At 31.1% G+C, this 17,294-nt stretch overlaps 2 protein-coding genes across 2 annotated transcripts in view; one reads left to right on the top strand and one right to left on the bottom strand.

Moving 5' to 3' along the window:
- The first annotated feature begins 587 nt into the window (after positions 1-587).
- Positions 588-2,132, top strand: LOC125067742 (dolichol-phosphate mannosyltransferase subunit 3). The gene is made up of 2 exons (XM_047676480.1): positions 588-646; positions 797-2,132. Exon 2 carries the CDS (start codon positions 801-803, stop codon positions 1,077-1,079), a length of 279 nt encoding a protein of 92 aa, XP_047532436.1. The 5' UTR covers positions 588-646; positions 797-800; the 3' UTR covers positions 1,080-2,132.
- Positions 2,133-2,270: 138 nt separating this feature from the next.
- LOC125067741 overlaps positions 2,271-17,294 on the bottom strand; it is a 34,429-nt gene continuing 19,405 nt past the window's right edge. The window contains exons 2-3 of the mRNA XM_047676479.1: positions 6,175-6,323; positions 2,271-5,760 (exon numbers count right to left, since the gene is read on the bottom strand). Coding sequence (XP_047532435.1) covers positions 5,557-5,760; positions 6,175-6,323 — 353 coding nt within the window. The 3' untranslated portion in view covers positions 2,271-5,556. The remainder of the gene's footprint in view (positions 5,761-6,174; positions 6,324-17,294) is intronic.

Raw genomic sequence — 17,294 nt, 5'->3', positions numbered from 1 at the left:
TGTCTGGGTGGAAATATGATTCCACTCCACCTGATGGTGAGTAGAAGTGGAGTCCAAATGCAAAGACGACTAGTACAGTCAGCTAGAATGAGCTGAACTAGTCAATAGTCACCCTCGCCATGCCAGCCCGCAAAATGCATCGTGACGCCTCGTAGTTTGTAGTGCGTAGCTCTTTAATTTAATATATAAATTAATATATTATTAAGTAAAATATAAATTAGATCAAACCAAGATGAACAGCAAAACTATTGATATGTATATATATAAAATATACAAATTGAGAAAACTAGATAAATTTATCTTGTATGAACTAACATACGTATACTCTTTATTGAGAAAATATTGTGAGTAGAAAATACTTCAGATTGTAGTGTTATATTTAGTTAATTAAAATAAACAATAGTGAAAATAAGCGTCTTAAGTTTCTTGTCTTAGGTACTGTCAGTCTTAAAAAGACATATGTGTAGATCAGAATTTCGAGAAATGAAACGTTAAAACTTGAAAAACATATTGACAATGTCGCCCTGACATTTGGATTTGACAAATATTATCAAAACAAATATTGATTGACTCCAGTGCAATTTTTTTATTACTGTTGCATTTATCTAATAAATCAAATAGCGTAACACTTAAATAACATAAAAAGGTAAATGTTGCGTAGTGAAAGTAGAGTTAGTTAAACTAAATTTAATTTTGAAAGTATATATACTTATGACGTGTAGGTTAAGTAATGTTAATCCCACAATACACCCTTATAAAAAAAAGTAGTAGAAATGTATTTTATTTCTTTTCACAGAACAATGACCAAGCTTTTAGAATGGATATCGGTGACTTCAGCAGTGTTGGCTGTGTGGTGCTCCCTCGTCGGTGGCTATGTGAAACACAAATTCATTGATGAAAATATGAATTTTATTTTAGTATCACCAATAGTATTTGTTATTTTATTTGGCCTATATGCTGTTACTGTTGTATTGTATAGAACATTTACTTTTAATAACTGTGAGGAAGCAGCTATTCAGTTGAAGGCAGAAATTCTTGAGGCAAAGAAAGATTTACATGATAAGGGCTTGAGATGGTAAACTAACAATTCCAGTTAATATTAAGAAATTCCATTGAGTATTTATTTTGTTTGAAAAATAAAATATTTATATTTTTTTAAATTTGGAAGTTTATTTTTAAATATTGCATCATAGAACTATTATATATTTTCATTTAGTTAAATATAAATGTTCTGTCATAAAAACTTTAGCTTTTAAAGATTTATCAGAATGCAAAGATGTGAATATATATAACTAAGTATCTTGTGAAGCTGCTAATTCAGAATTTATTAATAAATAACATTAAATATTAGGATATTTGCATATTATACAATACATAAAGTGCTTTTTTATTATATAGTTAAAGATTTGATTAAAATGGCATAATGTAAATAATTCATTTATGTAGATTAAAAAAGTTAAAATGTTGCCAGCAGAAATGTATACTTACCAAACAAAATATTTATGATGGGTATAATTATTAATAAAACAACTAAATTTTGGACTAAGATTTATTTGAGCTAAATATTTATTTGCATGTATTTACAATTGTAATAATTTAAAAAATATGTATATTTTCACACCATTTATTCAAGATCAAAATGAATACAAATGATACTTAGAATTAGGTAAGGTACATTATGGTTTATTATTAAATTAATTGGAGACATTATTATAAGCTATGAGCGTGAAAATTTAACAGAATAATGACATTGTATAAGGTTTTGAAATGAACAATGCCACTATGCAATATTAATATTTATTTTATATTATAATTTCTGCTCAATAATGACACTATTTATGATGCACATATTATAAAAAAATTGATATTGCATTAATTTATGTCATAGTTTGCTTCGTTTGGGTCTGGTCGGGCAAAAGAGTGCAGGGCATTTACTCATCCCAAGAAAAATTTTTTATCCTTCTATACACTTTACTCGCACACCTAATGTAAAGCAGACAGTTATTAATTAACACTAGAAAAATAATATCACTGTTCACTTCACTTTATTTCCATTAATATATTTTTAGTGCACCAAAATCAAAATTTCATATCAAACATTTGATTGGATCTGGTTTACATTTAGTTGCAAGATTAACAAGATTAATTAATTAATAAAGAAATACTTTTAATAAATAAGCCCTTTCTGATGTAAGTATTTATCTAAGAAAGTCGCATACATACGTCGTGAGGTCTGTAGATTTTATTTTTTCAATTTTGTAATGAATTTACCTAAAAATATGATTACTTTTAATTTCTCATTATAATGTAAGTATTGATGCACTCAAATGGTGTAGGTGTTTGACTTAAGCAACCCTATACTAATCCCTTTTAAAAACACATTCGTCATTATTAACATTATATAAACTTATGAAAACAAACTTATGATCTTCAGGCTTGTTTTTTAATTTTGTAATTTATTAGGGCAAAAATAATAAATAGATATTCTGTTAACAGCAGTATCGATTGTTTTAAATAAAATAAATTAGTAGGTACTGTGATTTTTCTTTATTTAGTTTTATGTATAATGTATAGACGGTACCGGCTGTTAATTAGGGATCCAAATTACGGAATATAAAAATAATATTATCATTTCATCATAAGCCATAAGTACAGTCGGAAGCATTATTATATACAGAAAATAGATTGTAGTCAAAATCAAACAGACAATCTGTATTTATTTTAACAGGTTAACGTCTTTTTTGACAGGTTACATTGTTTAAATATCCTTTAATTTTTACTTGGTGTTTTCTTATATCTCATAAATAGATCGTTAGTTTTATTTAAAAATAATCTTTAAATTTTGACTATCACAATTAAGCAGGATGTGATTCATTTTAGTTGATATGTTATGAAGATATCTAGATGTCAATATTGAAGCCAAATTTGAATAATCCTAATATAATTGCCGTGTGAAGATGTCATTATAAAACACTACGTGTGTAGCGAATTTTTTTATTGTCAAAGCTAATTTTTTATGTCATTATGCCTATGACCTAGGTCGAATATCTTGGTCACGCTATATAGCTATGTCGAATTAATATCTACGAATTAATGTTAAATTCTTGCTATTCATCTGGGGACGTTGTTTTATTTTATCTTTTAAACTAATTACGTCTCACATTGCCATAATTATATTTATTTTAAACTTATTCATGAAATAAGAAGCTATATTATACAGTATTTTTCGTCATTTAAATCAGATATCATAATTATGAAAATCAGTTTTTTATTTTTCACACGTATGGTTTAAGATTGTAAAGCAATGCAATATTTTTGTGTTATAGAAGCATATCATTAAATCACATAGACAAACATCAGTGACTTAGTTCTTTAAATGAGATAATAAAGTATCTAGCATTGTATCTGGCTTATCTGGCTTATGTTTAATAATGAAAAATAAATTGAAAGTAAATCTAAGCTTATTTATCGCATTGCTGTATTTTAAAATTCTAAGGCTAGGCGTGTACTTCGACAAAAGACACGATAACAAATTCGATAGTGTGTAATTTTACATCATCATTACGTCGTGATGAAGCTGTTACCGTGGCTATATGTCTCAGTGAGCATTAGTCCTAATAGCCGATGATATGACGTAAGTAATTTAAAGCTACAATTTTCATGTGCCTATCTACACGATTTATTAAGAAGTGAAGAATTTCATAATTCTTTCAATTGGTATATTCTATAATTTATCTACTTTATAATATCACTGGATTTTTATATAATGTAGAAGGGAGAATAAATTGTTTTATGTTATTTCGAGCGAAATCTCGAAGGGCTGTGTAAGGCACACAGATTTTCATTAAAATAATTAGCATACAATATAATTACACTATGTTTCAGATACCTTTTCCTTAATTTTATGGTCCATCCACACAGTTGCAATATTTAACGGTACAGATAATACAGTAAAACTTTAGTAAATTATACACTACATAAGTTGTTTATTACAAGTGCGTCATCTGTTTAGTTTTAATTGATTTATACATTTATGAACATGAACTTATATATTCTGTACACGATGTATACACTGTACAATATTGCAATTTTCTTTTTAATATAATTCAGTTGTTGCAACACTTAATGTGGTAGATTTTGGGAATTATTGCACCATAAAGTACATAAGTACATTCGACTACAAAAAATTATATATTGTAGGTGCTCATTGTATAATTTAATTGTTTTTGTTTCTTCTTTCTATTATATATTAAATGTGGTACGTGGATAAAGCGTTATATTCAAAATGGTACATAATTGTTGTTATCTGTACTCTTTTTAGTTTCTACCGGACAAGACACATTTAACATGAAAATTAATATGGAAAATAAAATATCGAACACCAGGCTACTTGTTTACATAAAATTGGTCCGAAAATTTTATTTGTATCTAATTATTATCTGTGTAATAAATTATTATCTTTAAACTTAAATACTAATATTTAAATTATCAAATTAGCCATGACATAATAGCCCTAGTCACAAAACAAAGCGTACAAAAAGTAAAAACAAATCATTTAAAAATTAAAAAACGGTAAGTACACATACTTTACCATATTCTTGAAAATCTTTTAAGCAATATGACAATCGACTGAAGTTATGTTCCTACCGTATCTTTTACGAAATCATACTGATAATTTTTAGATCCTCGCAATTTACAATTAACTTTTTTTTTTTGTTTAAAATTGGTAAACATAAAATTGGCAGTATGCCATTTTGTTGAAAGTTGAAGACTTCTGTAGATTCTCCGCATATTGCTTGCAAAATTTTATTTTAGTTCGAGGAAATGTAACATTATAAATTAATCATTGTAACAATTCTACGCATAAAAGCAAGATCTCAAATCTTAGTCTAGCTTTTATGATTATTGTCGGTGTAAATACCTTATTTCATTTTACAGGCAAAAACGGAATCGTCTGATTAATATTCTATTATTTTTCCGATAAAAATAGAAATTAATTGTAAGCTAAATTGTTTCTGTAAAAATATGACTAGCTAAGTAAAGTCTTAATGTAACTTAAGTGAATTTATAAAAGGTATCGATAGAGGTAAATTGGTGTTTTCTTTGGCAATTGAGTTATTACAAAAAGATAGTGAGTTAGGAGAAAATTGTAACAAGAATTTTTACTAAGGTTTTTTAAGAGACGAAATGTTTTTAGATTTAGTAAATTATCTTATATAAAGTACCATCTTGTCTTGGATTGATCTTGGAGTATCGTGTTGTAATCACAGAATAATACGAACATACATTTCCATCTGTAAGAGGTGTCACTTTTGAGTGACATAGTTGCATCTCTCAGTTCAGATTTTAGGTTAAGTTGTTAAAAGTTATTTAGGTAAAGTTCTGAGAAGAGGATGTCAACCACTAAGATACCTATCTTAGCACCGTGTATATCTATACGATTTTATAACTCGAGTTATATTTATTTGGGTTGGCTGATTAATAAATCACAAGAGCCTACGATATATCCGTTATTTATCACCAGTGCACGAAAATATATCGTCTAATTGTCTCTCTTCAGACGAATCTCGCAACAGCTACTGCTATCAATGAGATCCCAGCTTTGATTTGTAAAGAAGGTTTGGTGTGAGGTGCCGAAGAGTTGCCAGCAAGGATGAGCGCTCGTAAACGTTGTCGTTCACGATACCTGGTATCTTCTCCAGGTGGGTCCAAGCACTCAAATTCACAACAACGCTCCCCAACTCGGAAATTTTTGCAGAACTGTGGACAAATAAGGTTTTATTTATTTATATATACGGTCACGAATCGTTAACATTATATTACATTATCATTTAAGTTTAGATCGATTAGATCGTTGTTTTATTGCTTATAATTGCGTGTATGTATTTTTCTGATCGAATATCCAGTAATACTTAAACTTTGCAGAGAATACATTATGGCACAAATGTGTTCACATGTATTAGCATTCTCGCACTCTCCTATCTTTTGATGGAACGGCACTTTTACACAACCGGAGAGAGATCGCTGAACCAACGCCTTTCCGTGCTTCCTGAGACTACTGTAGTATAGGATTGCCAAATTACTGATAATTTCCATGTAATCATTTTTCGGGATTTATAATCACTAACTAGCTACTTGAAAAATGTCACGTAAAAAAATATGTTAATAACTTACATAAGGCGGATCACAGTAAATAGCTTTGCACCACATGGGCTGCGAGTGGTAGCACACACAGATGGAACACACCCCTGGTCCTGGCACATACAACAGCCCGTGAGGCACTGATTTGCCCTCCCAGTCTTTACAATCTTCCTCTACGCACGCTGAAACAAATGATAATAATATTAATTATAATATATTTTTAATTGTTCGAAAAACTGTCAATAATTGCTTAATTTAAATAAATCTAAAAATAGTAAATCTTTACATTGTAATACAATTTTTTCTACTAGATGCGAGCATTGCAAAATTTTCTTTCCTTCCTAATCGTAGAATAAGTGTACAAAAAACTTTTTCTATATAATGATTAGGTATACTTATTACATATCTATAGGAACTATTAAATTTAATTAGGTCTAAATCACATTGTCTTTCAGAATACAAATAATATTTGACAGGAGGAACTCCAGAAGGGTATGTTAAAGTGGGGTCTATGCCGCTTGACTCTGAGTGGTCACCTTCGCCCTACTCTAACACTCTTAATAATCTTCAGACATTCAGTCATTCCGTCAGTCGAGTCGAGATGGCTCATTGGTTAGAACGCGTGCAACTTAACCGATGATTGTGGGTTCAAACCCAGACAAGCACCACTGATTTTTTATGCTCTCAATTTGTGTTTTTAATTCATCTAATGCAAATGCATGTGTCTAATTTCAACGAAATTCTGTCACATGTGTATCCACCAACCCGCATTGGAGCAGTGTGGTGAAATATGCTCCAAACCTTCTCCTCAAAGGGAGAGGAGGCCTTTGTCCAGCAGTGGGAATATATAGGCTTTTACTGTATTCGGTCGTTGCCCTCTTAAAAACGAGCTTCATGTCCCGTGTTGTTGTTAAACTCATACTCACAATTCAAACCGGGAGACTGCTATACGAAGTATTACAGGTTGCTAGAATATTTGATTATAAAAAAAATCACCATGGATAATGACTATACATATTTCGAACAAGAAATCGATGATAAGACAACATCGGACGGTTTATTATCAGAATATCAATAAAGTTTTTAAAGAGGAGTTGTGAATATGAATATTCATGAATACATCGCCCATGAATAAGTAATTAATAATGAAGCCTGTTACCGCAGTGCGCATTATTTAACTGAATAGTGTATTCGATAAACATAAGTTCGTTATTAATCGAAATTAAAAAAGTGCATACATACATAAATATGCATGTAACACGTCCGTCTTTTTTAACATAACAAACAAAAAACCGTTTAGTACCATGTTCTCGTCTATTTGCAATTTTGATATTATTTATAGATTATGTATATGGATTAGTAAAGGTATTGTAAATTCAAATGTTTCTTTAAATTATCAGTAATGATTGTAATCATATTCTGACCACTGATCGTATACTCGGAGCGTATGCTCGTCTTACTTGGTAGTAGGGCTTTTGCAAGTCTCTCTACCCCGGTACCACTTCATCAGATATTCTACCGCCAACCAGTAATATTTAGTATTATTGTGTTACGATTTGAAATGTCAGTAAGCTAGTTTAATTACAGGTACAAGGGACATAACATGTTAGTTCCCATTGTCGGTGGCGCGTTGCCGATTTAAGGAATGGTTAATATTTCTCGCACCGCCAATTTGGGCGGCATCAGGTGATCAGGTTAATCCGTCCGCCAACCTATATCATGAAGTAAATATTATTTAATAAGGCATTTTGTCCTATACATAACTAAATAAATGATAATAAAAATTCCATGTAGATTATTATTATTATTATTATAGGTATGGTATTGATTATGGTTGACTATCGATTATTGTCGATTGTTTTGAAATTTCACTAAAGATATAAAGAAAGAAGAAGATTTACCGCTGCAGCGAACTCAAATTCAAGCTTACCAGTATTTGAACAAATTATTTCTAAAGGTCTTGTCTATCGTAGAATATAAATCAAGGTGTATATGCTGTCTAAAATTTCTAAAAAATACTTGCCCGTTACACAGCTATAAAGCTCGGGTTTTGGATAAAGGATTTGCTGGTATTCCCGCGAGATCCTAAAAGCTACATAAACTTTACTCATGATATGTAGTTTGCCTCAATTTTATTACGACGTGGATTTTTGTAATAAATCCTTGTCATAAAATATTATTATTGAATGTAAATATGTATTTCGTACATATTTTTGTTTTTAATGAATCTTGTTGAAAACGTTAATTTTTTTTCTATTTGGTTGTGTCATGGTTCAGGTCATGATTTTTGTTAGTGTTTGTGCGAATTATTCTGTCAGTTCTGAATAGATTGGAAAATGTTTGCTTGCTTTTGAGGAAAAATACACCCAAATGTTTGTTTAATTAGATAAATAATAAAATTAACATGCGTTGTTCATTTATTCAACCGATTATTAAAAATATTTTTTTTGAATTCAATTTTTTTATTCAAAACAGAGGCATTGCAAACACTTGCATATAGACACGTCAGACTTGAAAAGAGTGGGCGCTAAAAAATCTGTACAGTACTCCAATCACTAGAGGAGTATATCTATAGTTTCCTTATAGATTTTTGAAAAATTGCCGTTTTGATAGCTAAATTAAAGTGAATTTAATTATTTAAGTAAATAGAATATATACGGAAGTATTATAAATAAATATAAATTTAGGAGATTCCTTTATCCACACAACTGGCTGGGACAAAAAAAAAACAAAAGCGCGCGAAACTGAATTAAAACGTCATTTGGGCGCGGACAGTAAGGTCGATATTGGCGCGACTTGTAATTTGTAAAAGTGTTCGTTGTGTTTTATTTTAGTCTTGTAAGCTCAACTGAGTAAGTAGTTTACTTCAATATGTTTGATTTGGTGATTTATTTATGTTAAGATAAATTCGAAGTTAGAACAATTTTTGGTTTGTTAGTAAATAGCTTTAAGTATTTTAATTCCTTTTTTATTTTAAACTTCTGTACGCTAAACATACATTAATGCATAATATAACAGAGCTTTAAGCAAATAGCATGGATTATCTAAATCTCAGTTTTGTTTATCTTTATTCCTTCGATCGTAACAGATCATATATAATTATGTATTATCGCTCATTTCATTCCCAAGATGTGAATGAATGATAATGATGAATGAAGTTAATAAGCAGTTACTTTTATAATAATCTTTAGTACACGGATTTTTAACTATTCGATTATTAATTTTTTTTTTTTTATATTTTCCATGACCAATTCTGTAATGTGTCAGTGGCCTTGGGAACTTTCATTGATACAGTCAATACAAGGAGCACAAAACGACTAAATAATTCAAAGGCGCGAGAAAGGCGGAGTATTATGAGTCGATGTTCCGTAATGTTCATAATTGAATATTTATGCATTCCAAATCGGCTTTTGTATTTCATCTAACCCTTCTATACTTTTTGTGTTGTATGTGACATTCTGAGATATGGACAGATTAAAACAATATTATAATGAAAATAACCAAATTTGAATTAAGAGTTATAGTATTCAAATACATGTAAAGCTGTTGTCCGAATGTCGAGGAACGTGAAAAAAAAAACTTAATTACTCTTTTGTACAGATTAAATAATTAAATAGTCAACACGATAATCGTACAATGCTATTTATATATATCTTGATTTTTTTTTTATCAAACATATATTTTTAAAATTAATTAAACCTCATTATTATTATATATGTTTTTATCATTAGTTTATTAATCGGTATGAATATATCTAAATTATGTTTTCGTGAAATATGTATAAATAGACAGACGTAAACTTTCGAATGATTCAAAAACGCAGACGTGTTGATGTTCCTTGTTTACATCAACGTGTCTGACTTTTTGCGTTACATCAAAGACTCTGGTTCAATGACTGAAAAAAAATTCGGCGCACATAATTCAAAGGGTTCACGAGTAGGTGCGCTGAATGTGTGCTGCACCAGCTACATGTCTCAAGGACTGTCTCGAGGACATGATGAGCGTACAGTCGCCGTCGAAAATGTGTAAATTTCACTAAAACTGACAAAATGTTTTACTTAATTTTAGGCGCTAATGTCAGATACAAGTTATTCTTTAACCTTTTTTTTATGATTCAAATCAAAATCTTTTACAAGCGCTTTTGTCAATCGCCATTTAACAAACTATATTAACTGAAGGTACCATTGGTTCGTAATGTAGATTCTACCGAGAAGAACTGGCAAGTAACTCAGTAGTTACTCTTTTTTTCAACATCTGAAAATACAGTCATGTTAGTTAAATACAATTATAAATGTATGTTATGTCACCTGCCTGGAAGTCAACGAGCATAACTCCACGCTTTTTTATCATCTATATAATCTTGTATCGAATAATATGCCTTCTTTACCAATGTATTTTTTACAAATGATTTGGATTTATGAAACGGCAAAGTTAAAAATGTTTGCGGAATTTTATTATAGAAACCGATACCTTGTGCCAAAAAGTATTTATTGACTTTGTGGAGTCAGAAACTTGGCGTTATAAGCTTATCCTTACTTCTTGCACATACAATGATTATCACTGATTTTATCAAAGTGATCAATGTTACTGTGGACATACATATTTAATATAGTTAGTAACCATCAACACTTCATTCAACTGTGATAGAAAAATACTACCACGCCGCTGCTTTAAAACAATAAATGGATAAATATAAATGAAAAAAATAAAACAAAATATTTACATAAATAGAACATAACATTTTAAAACTTTTGTTTACGAGGTTTTTCTATACATAACCGTATATATAATGTAGCAATATTAAAGTGAACTCAAAACTATACGATAGTCGTTGCAGGGGAAACGATCCCTATGTAAAGAGGGTGAAAAATTCGGCGATTAATTTACCATGCTTCCCCTTGAGTTCGTAGTTTTATGTCTAAATATATACAACCTTTTTGAAATTCATAAGTTTTTTACTCGAAACCTTAAAATGTGAAATATTCTCTTTTAGTTATTTTTCAGTACAATCACGGTTAGTTTAAGATATTTCAAGAGCATTCTGTTTTAGTGGATATTGAGAAATTTGAAATTGTAAATAATATCCGTTTTGTATCACTTAAACAGTATATTATAAGAAAATTATATGTTTTTTAGACAAGATAAAGGAATATATTTTTTATTATCTTAATATTAATTAGCCGATATCGGTGTCAAGCTAACAAAACAACATGGGCTCGGTACAAAAAAAAAACATAAAAATTAGAATTTTGAGCCGATGAGATCATAAATCGTGATAGTGTCAGTACAAGTGTAGGCAGCTCTCCAGAAACAAGGGGTCCAGAAAGACCAGGAATTTCACTATGGATCAATACTCAAGAGAAGTTTTCAAATCAGTGCCAGAGTAGCGAGAAAATTTAACCAAGAAAAAGAACTACCCGAGGACACCTTTTTAGAAAATCGGCCACCATCCGGTAGAGGTATAAAAAAAACATCATTACCAAATTACAATCTTTTGCTGGACATAGGCCTCTCTCAAAGTGCTTTAAAGTCCCCAAATATTTCCTGAATCCGGCATCCAGTAGGAACCCGCCACCTTCTTCATATGATCGGTCCTGCGTTTGCCGATACGCGGTCTTCACTCTAAAACTCGTCTATATACAAGTAAATGTTTGTCAAAAAGTTTCCTACAAGTCTTCGTCTACTTCATACGTTTGTTTTTGACACACTAATTATGTTAAAAGTGTATTAGTAAAGCAGACGATAGCTGCTATCTTGCTAGTTTTTTAATACGTACATATTTACCTATATCTTCTGTCTATTCTAATAAATGAATTCATAAATTTAAATCGTTTGATACAAAAAACATTCATAAATAAAGCATATGACTCAACAATAAATTTATAGATAACAAAAAAGTGGATCTAGTACTCGTTGTCTTTCAGTCAGTATAGTATTTTATACATTTAATTATATTTGATTGACACAACTTTGATATTCAAATATTAGAAAAGAGTAACTGCTGAGATTCTTGCAGGTTCATCTCGATCGAATCTACATTTGGAGTCGGTGGTAGATTTATGTTGAATACAATTCTTTAAAATGACGATTCAAAAGTGCTTGTTAGAGCATAATTGCTTAAATAAATATTTAAAATATTTTTTATCATTATTAAAGGAATGAAATTGTAATATATACATAAAATAATAAATATACAATGTACCTAATGTTTCTACATAATACGTTCGATATAAGCCGACGTGGGACTAGTATAAAGTAATAAATGTGTCCCAAAGGTGAAATTACGTGCGTTACATCTATCTTATTCTAGACATTTCTAAATATAATTCATAATTATTATCAACGTAAAATTAAAGTATGGCTAGAGCTAAGAGCTAGTATATTTACAGGTGCGTAACAAAAGTTCTCAGGGTTTGTGACGCATTTACGAAGTAAAGGATAATTAATATTTCTTAAAGTTCCAATATATATATATTATGTTATAGGTGGCAATCGAGCAGGACGATCACCTAATGGGAAAGTGACTACCACCGCCCATGGACAGCTGCAACACCGGGCGGCTTGCAGGTGCGTTGCCGGCCTTTACGAAATGAGTACACTTTAACTTGAAGGTTCCCAATTCGTATCGGTTCGGAAAAACCGCCGACGCTGGTTCCACAGAGTGGTCGTGCAATCAGAAAATGTCTTAAAAATCGCACTGTTGTGGATATTCGGACATTTATGGGCGGTGGTGACCACTTTCTATTAGGTTACATTATAATAAACAATTAATATACTTTTACTATCCGTTACCAAAACGAATCGTTAACTTTCAAGATAGTAATCGAACAGACATGGTCAACAGTTGTTTTAGTTTATATCATTGAGAATATAGCAAACAGATCTCAGTAGAGTTGAATGTTGTTGAACTGTTGAGAGGTCGTGCATTACTCACAATAAAATGCATTTCCTCTATAATGTAGAGCTCACAATGGTAAGTTAATCTCTTAGACTGGTCTCTATAATTATAATAAAACTTTAAATGCTAACCCTCTTACTACTAAACATTCTAAATGGTATAGGTACACACGACTTTGACTTTTTCTTTCGAATAACAAGAGAATCGGTGGTTACATTTGTTTAGAATTATAATAACCGTTTTCAATCGCGGGTTAATGGGGCGGTTTTAAGTATAAAAAGTGTGTGTCCTTCCTTGGTGTTTAAGCTCGCTTCATATCAAATTTCATCAAATTCGGCTCAGTGATTTAAGCTATCAGACAAACTTTCTCATGTAGAACATTTTGTCGATCAATTAAAACGCATCGCACCTTTCGAGGTTTTTGGGTTATTTCAATAAAGCATTATTATGTGAGTAAAATATTTGTCAATGTATTATTCGACTTCTATTCGTACATACTATACAAATTTGTATTTTTCCTTTGTTATAGCGATGTTGAGGTAAGGGAAAGAATCTTTGTGTATTAAAAGTGTACCTTGAAATGTATGAAATTTTGATAACGCCGTTGGAGCTAAAGGATGAAATTTCAAAGAACGCGCTGTACTCGTCAGAGAAACGTAATTAGAGAGAGGAAGTTAGATCTTCTTTGAATAGGAACTTTTGTCTGATTATTCTATTAAATAAGGATAAATCAATAAAACTTTATAAATCTTAATTAATCATTATGAATTGATGTTAATTTCAGATAATAAATCTCCTCTAGCTTCATTCCGGCACTTTATGGAACCCTTATTTGATACACTTTTCGGGAGAACTATACGAGATAGATCTCGTATAAGTAGAACTATCTCTAAACTCCATAGTTATTGCGTGTATCTGCGGAAGCAATATATTTTGCTAATATGTCTTCTGCGAGTTAACTAAGTTCGTACAAATCATTATTGTATTACATATTTTTAATATCCTTGTGAGCCGAGATGGCCCAATGGTTAGAACGCGTGCATCTTAACGGATGATTTCGGGTTCAAACCCAGGCAGGCACCACTGAATTTTCATGTGCTTAATTTGTGTTTATAATTCATCTCGTGGTCGGCGGTGAAGGAAAATATTTTGAGGAAACCTGCATGTGTCTAATTTCAACGAAATTCTGCCACATGTGTATTTCACAAACCCACATCCTCAAAGGGAGAGGTGGCCTTTAGCCCAGCAGTGGGAAATTTACAGGCTGCTAAAAAAATATTCTTGTACGAGACCAATAACAAACTATATTTATTATTAAATATTGATACTAATTATTGAAGTGTTCGTTCTATATCAATCCGAATCGTAGTCTTCTTGAAAGGTGTCAATAAATTAGAATGTTGGTATGCATTTTAAATCCAGATATTTTGGTTCCCTTAGTATTAAAAACGATTGAAATATTTATACATGTATCTAAATTGTGCATTATTTCAATTAAATCAAAGCAGTCAAATATCACTAGATCGAGGTAGAGTGCCTAAAATACCGACAGCATTTTCCTTGTCGTTGAAAGTTCTTGAATCTCCAATCTCCAGTTCAATTGACGAGTAGTTCAGAAATGGCAGAGGTAACAATCGGGTTTTGATTGATAGTATATATACAATTGAAGAAGCAACAAAACTTAGATATACTTATGCCACGCGTTTAGAAAAGCTCAGCTATATTGTAGACTACTAGTAGTTCTTGACTAATGTTTCTTTATTTATAATACAAAACTATTATAAAAGTTTTCGACCAATGTTATCACGTCAATAGGAAGTCAAATTTTGTTTATTTGTATTTTGTCCTCTAGTTAGATTAGTTCTTACTGTTATACGTTTTAAAGTAGTGGTCGGTAACTTAAGGTATATGTGACTGGATATTCATTGGCATTACGTTTAAGTCATAAAACGTTTCACTATATTTTTTATTACACAAAAATCATATATATCGATTAAAAAAAGCATACAATAAAGAAACCCTATAGAGCATATCCCGGTGCAAGTTTTTAAGGTTGACTAGACACTGAGAAGCCGTAGTACAGCTCGGTAATGCTCACCGTCTGGCCGCTGAGAAAATTCGGTTGAAATTTTACACTTTGTTGCTTTCTTTTATTTGCGAAACCTTGTAAAGGATTAATGTGAATTTTCTTTTTAAGCAAATTAAGCGACAAATATATTTTTTACGAGTCATATGCACCGGAAGGAGGAGAGGGGAACTGACAGTTTCCGGTATCGCTTGGCTTGTTTAATTTTTTGTTAATTGAATAAAGGCCGCTGCCGTTTTGTGTTGTAAATAACGTTAGAGATTAAAAGAGGACATATTATCTTTAGTAATGTTAACTATTAATTCTAGAAGTACAGAAGCATTTCCTTGTCTCTTAATGCGTCTTTTAGAGTGAGTTCGATCGATTTATATACAATATTTTGTATATGTCGGACTGTCTGGAGTTCCTTCATCTGAAACCAATCTTGGATGTAAAATGAGGTCATGCATACCAAAAAATACATTGTCATTAAATTGAACCAACCAATTTTGAGTGAAAATCCTACATAACCCGGTCCATCCCCCAGCTGCCGGGTATCTTTCTGATTGTGTGAAGAACGAATTGGTTTTAATTCAGCTTGCACGATTCAACCGACACAAACATTGCAAGTTAAAAGCTTTTAAAAAATGCTGTATTCATTTGTTCGTATACTCTGCGTTCGAGTATCATTGAAACAGTTGTTGGCTCTTAAAGGTATTGATGATGACATGATACGAATAAGTATCGTAAACGCACAATCATCAAGCGTGAATCGTATCGGAAATATTGCTTGCAAACATTTTGAAGAGCGTTGCGATGTGTCCCTTTAATTAACTAGTTTTTTCTTCTTAATAAATAAAAATGAATGTCAGTATGTTTTTCCGATATACGATGCTAAGCTATTTATCCGATTGTGATGAAACTTTGGGCAGTTGTTCTGTGTACAACGTAAACGAAGGCTCCTGACCCAAAAAAAAAAAAAAAAGGTTTGTCCTTAAATATAAACTTTCTATGTAAACAGTTAAGATTAAAGACTGTGTACAAAATAAAAATATAATTTATAAAAGTAGTCTTTCACAAGCACTTTTAATTTGTCATTTCACAGAATTGTATTAAAAGTAAAGCTACCGTTTCGGAATGTATATTCTACCGACAAGAACCGGCAAGAAACTCAGTACCTAGTCCATCTGAATTACTAACATTTATGAACTACTTACTATGCATCATTCGTCAACATCCATTAAAGGTTTCATATTATTTGGTATATAAACGAGGAGTTAGTATTCGTTGATTTACATGCACAATATGCAATTTATAGCAAGTAATTAATATGTGTACGTACATATCAACTGTTTACATTTAAATGAGTTTGGAAAATTACGGCTAAAAAGTGTTTAAAAGAGTACTTTTATATCTACTTTCCTACTAACTTGTTACTTGGTGTTAGGGCTTTGTGCAAGCCCGTTTGGATAGGAATCACCCAATCGTCATATATTTTATTACCAAACAGTAATACTTAGCCAGTGTAACTATAGGTCCAAGGGACATAACATCTTAGTGCCCAAGGTTTGATGGAATTTCTTATGGCGTCAACGTTTATAGTCAGTGGTGATCAATGGGAAGCCTATTTGCCAGTCCACTGAACTATAACATCATAAATATATATATTCTGACATAACAGTTGTTTACGCCGAAGTATTATCGGGGATCAAATGGTAAATAAAACTAGGGAAGTGTTTTTCACTGTTAACAACAACAACTGCAGTTGATCGGTCTTACCTATGTCTTTCTACACTGTGTGAATGTGTACGCATTTTTCAAATTCATCCCGTAGCGAATATCTAGGTAGTGCGATTCAGCGCCATCTACCGGGTTGTAGTATACGTAATTATACACCAATGAATACCAGAAGCCTAATTAATTAACTTGTCTCTCGGGTTTAATAAATTCATACTATAATATATTTTATTCAAGTAGATGCAAGCTACTCTGAAACATCATAATATAAGTTTATTACAATTGAAACTGCCATTGAATCGGAATGTAGATTGTAGCGGGAGAACCGAAATGTAACCAAAAAACATAAAAGGCCCGAATCAAAATCACAATTCGCTGTTTAATTGTATAAAAAGTTAGTAACATTCATTCTCATACAAACTCTTGAAGCTCAAAAGTGCTTTTGAAATAAGC

The sequence above is a fragment of the Vanessa atalanta genome, chromosome 12, assembly GCF_905147765.1.
Source record: "Vanessa atalanta chromosome 12, ilVanAtal1.2, whole genome shotgun sequence".
Classification (NCBI taxonomy): Eukaryota; Metazoa; Arthropoda; class Insecta; order Lepidoptera; family Nymphalidae; genus Vanessa; species Vanessa atalanta.
This window is presented reverse-complemented; position numbering and strand designations above follow the sequence as displayed.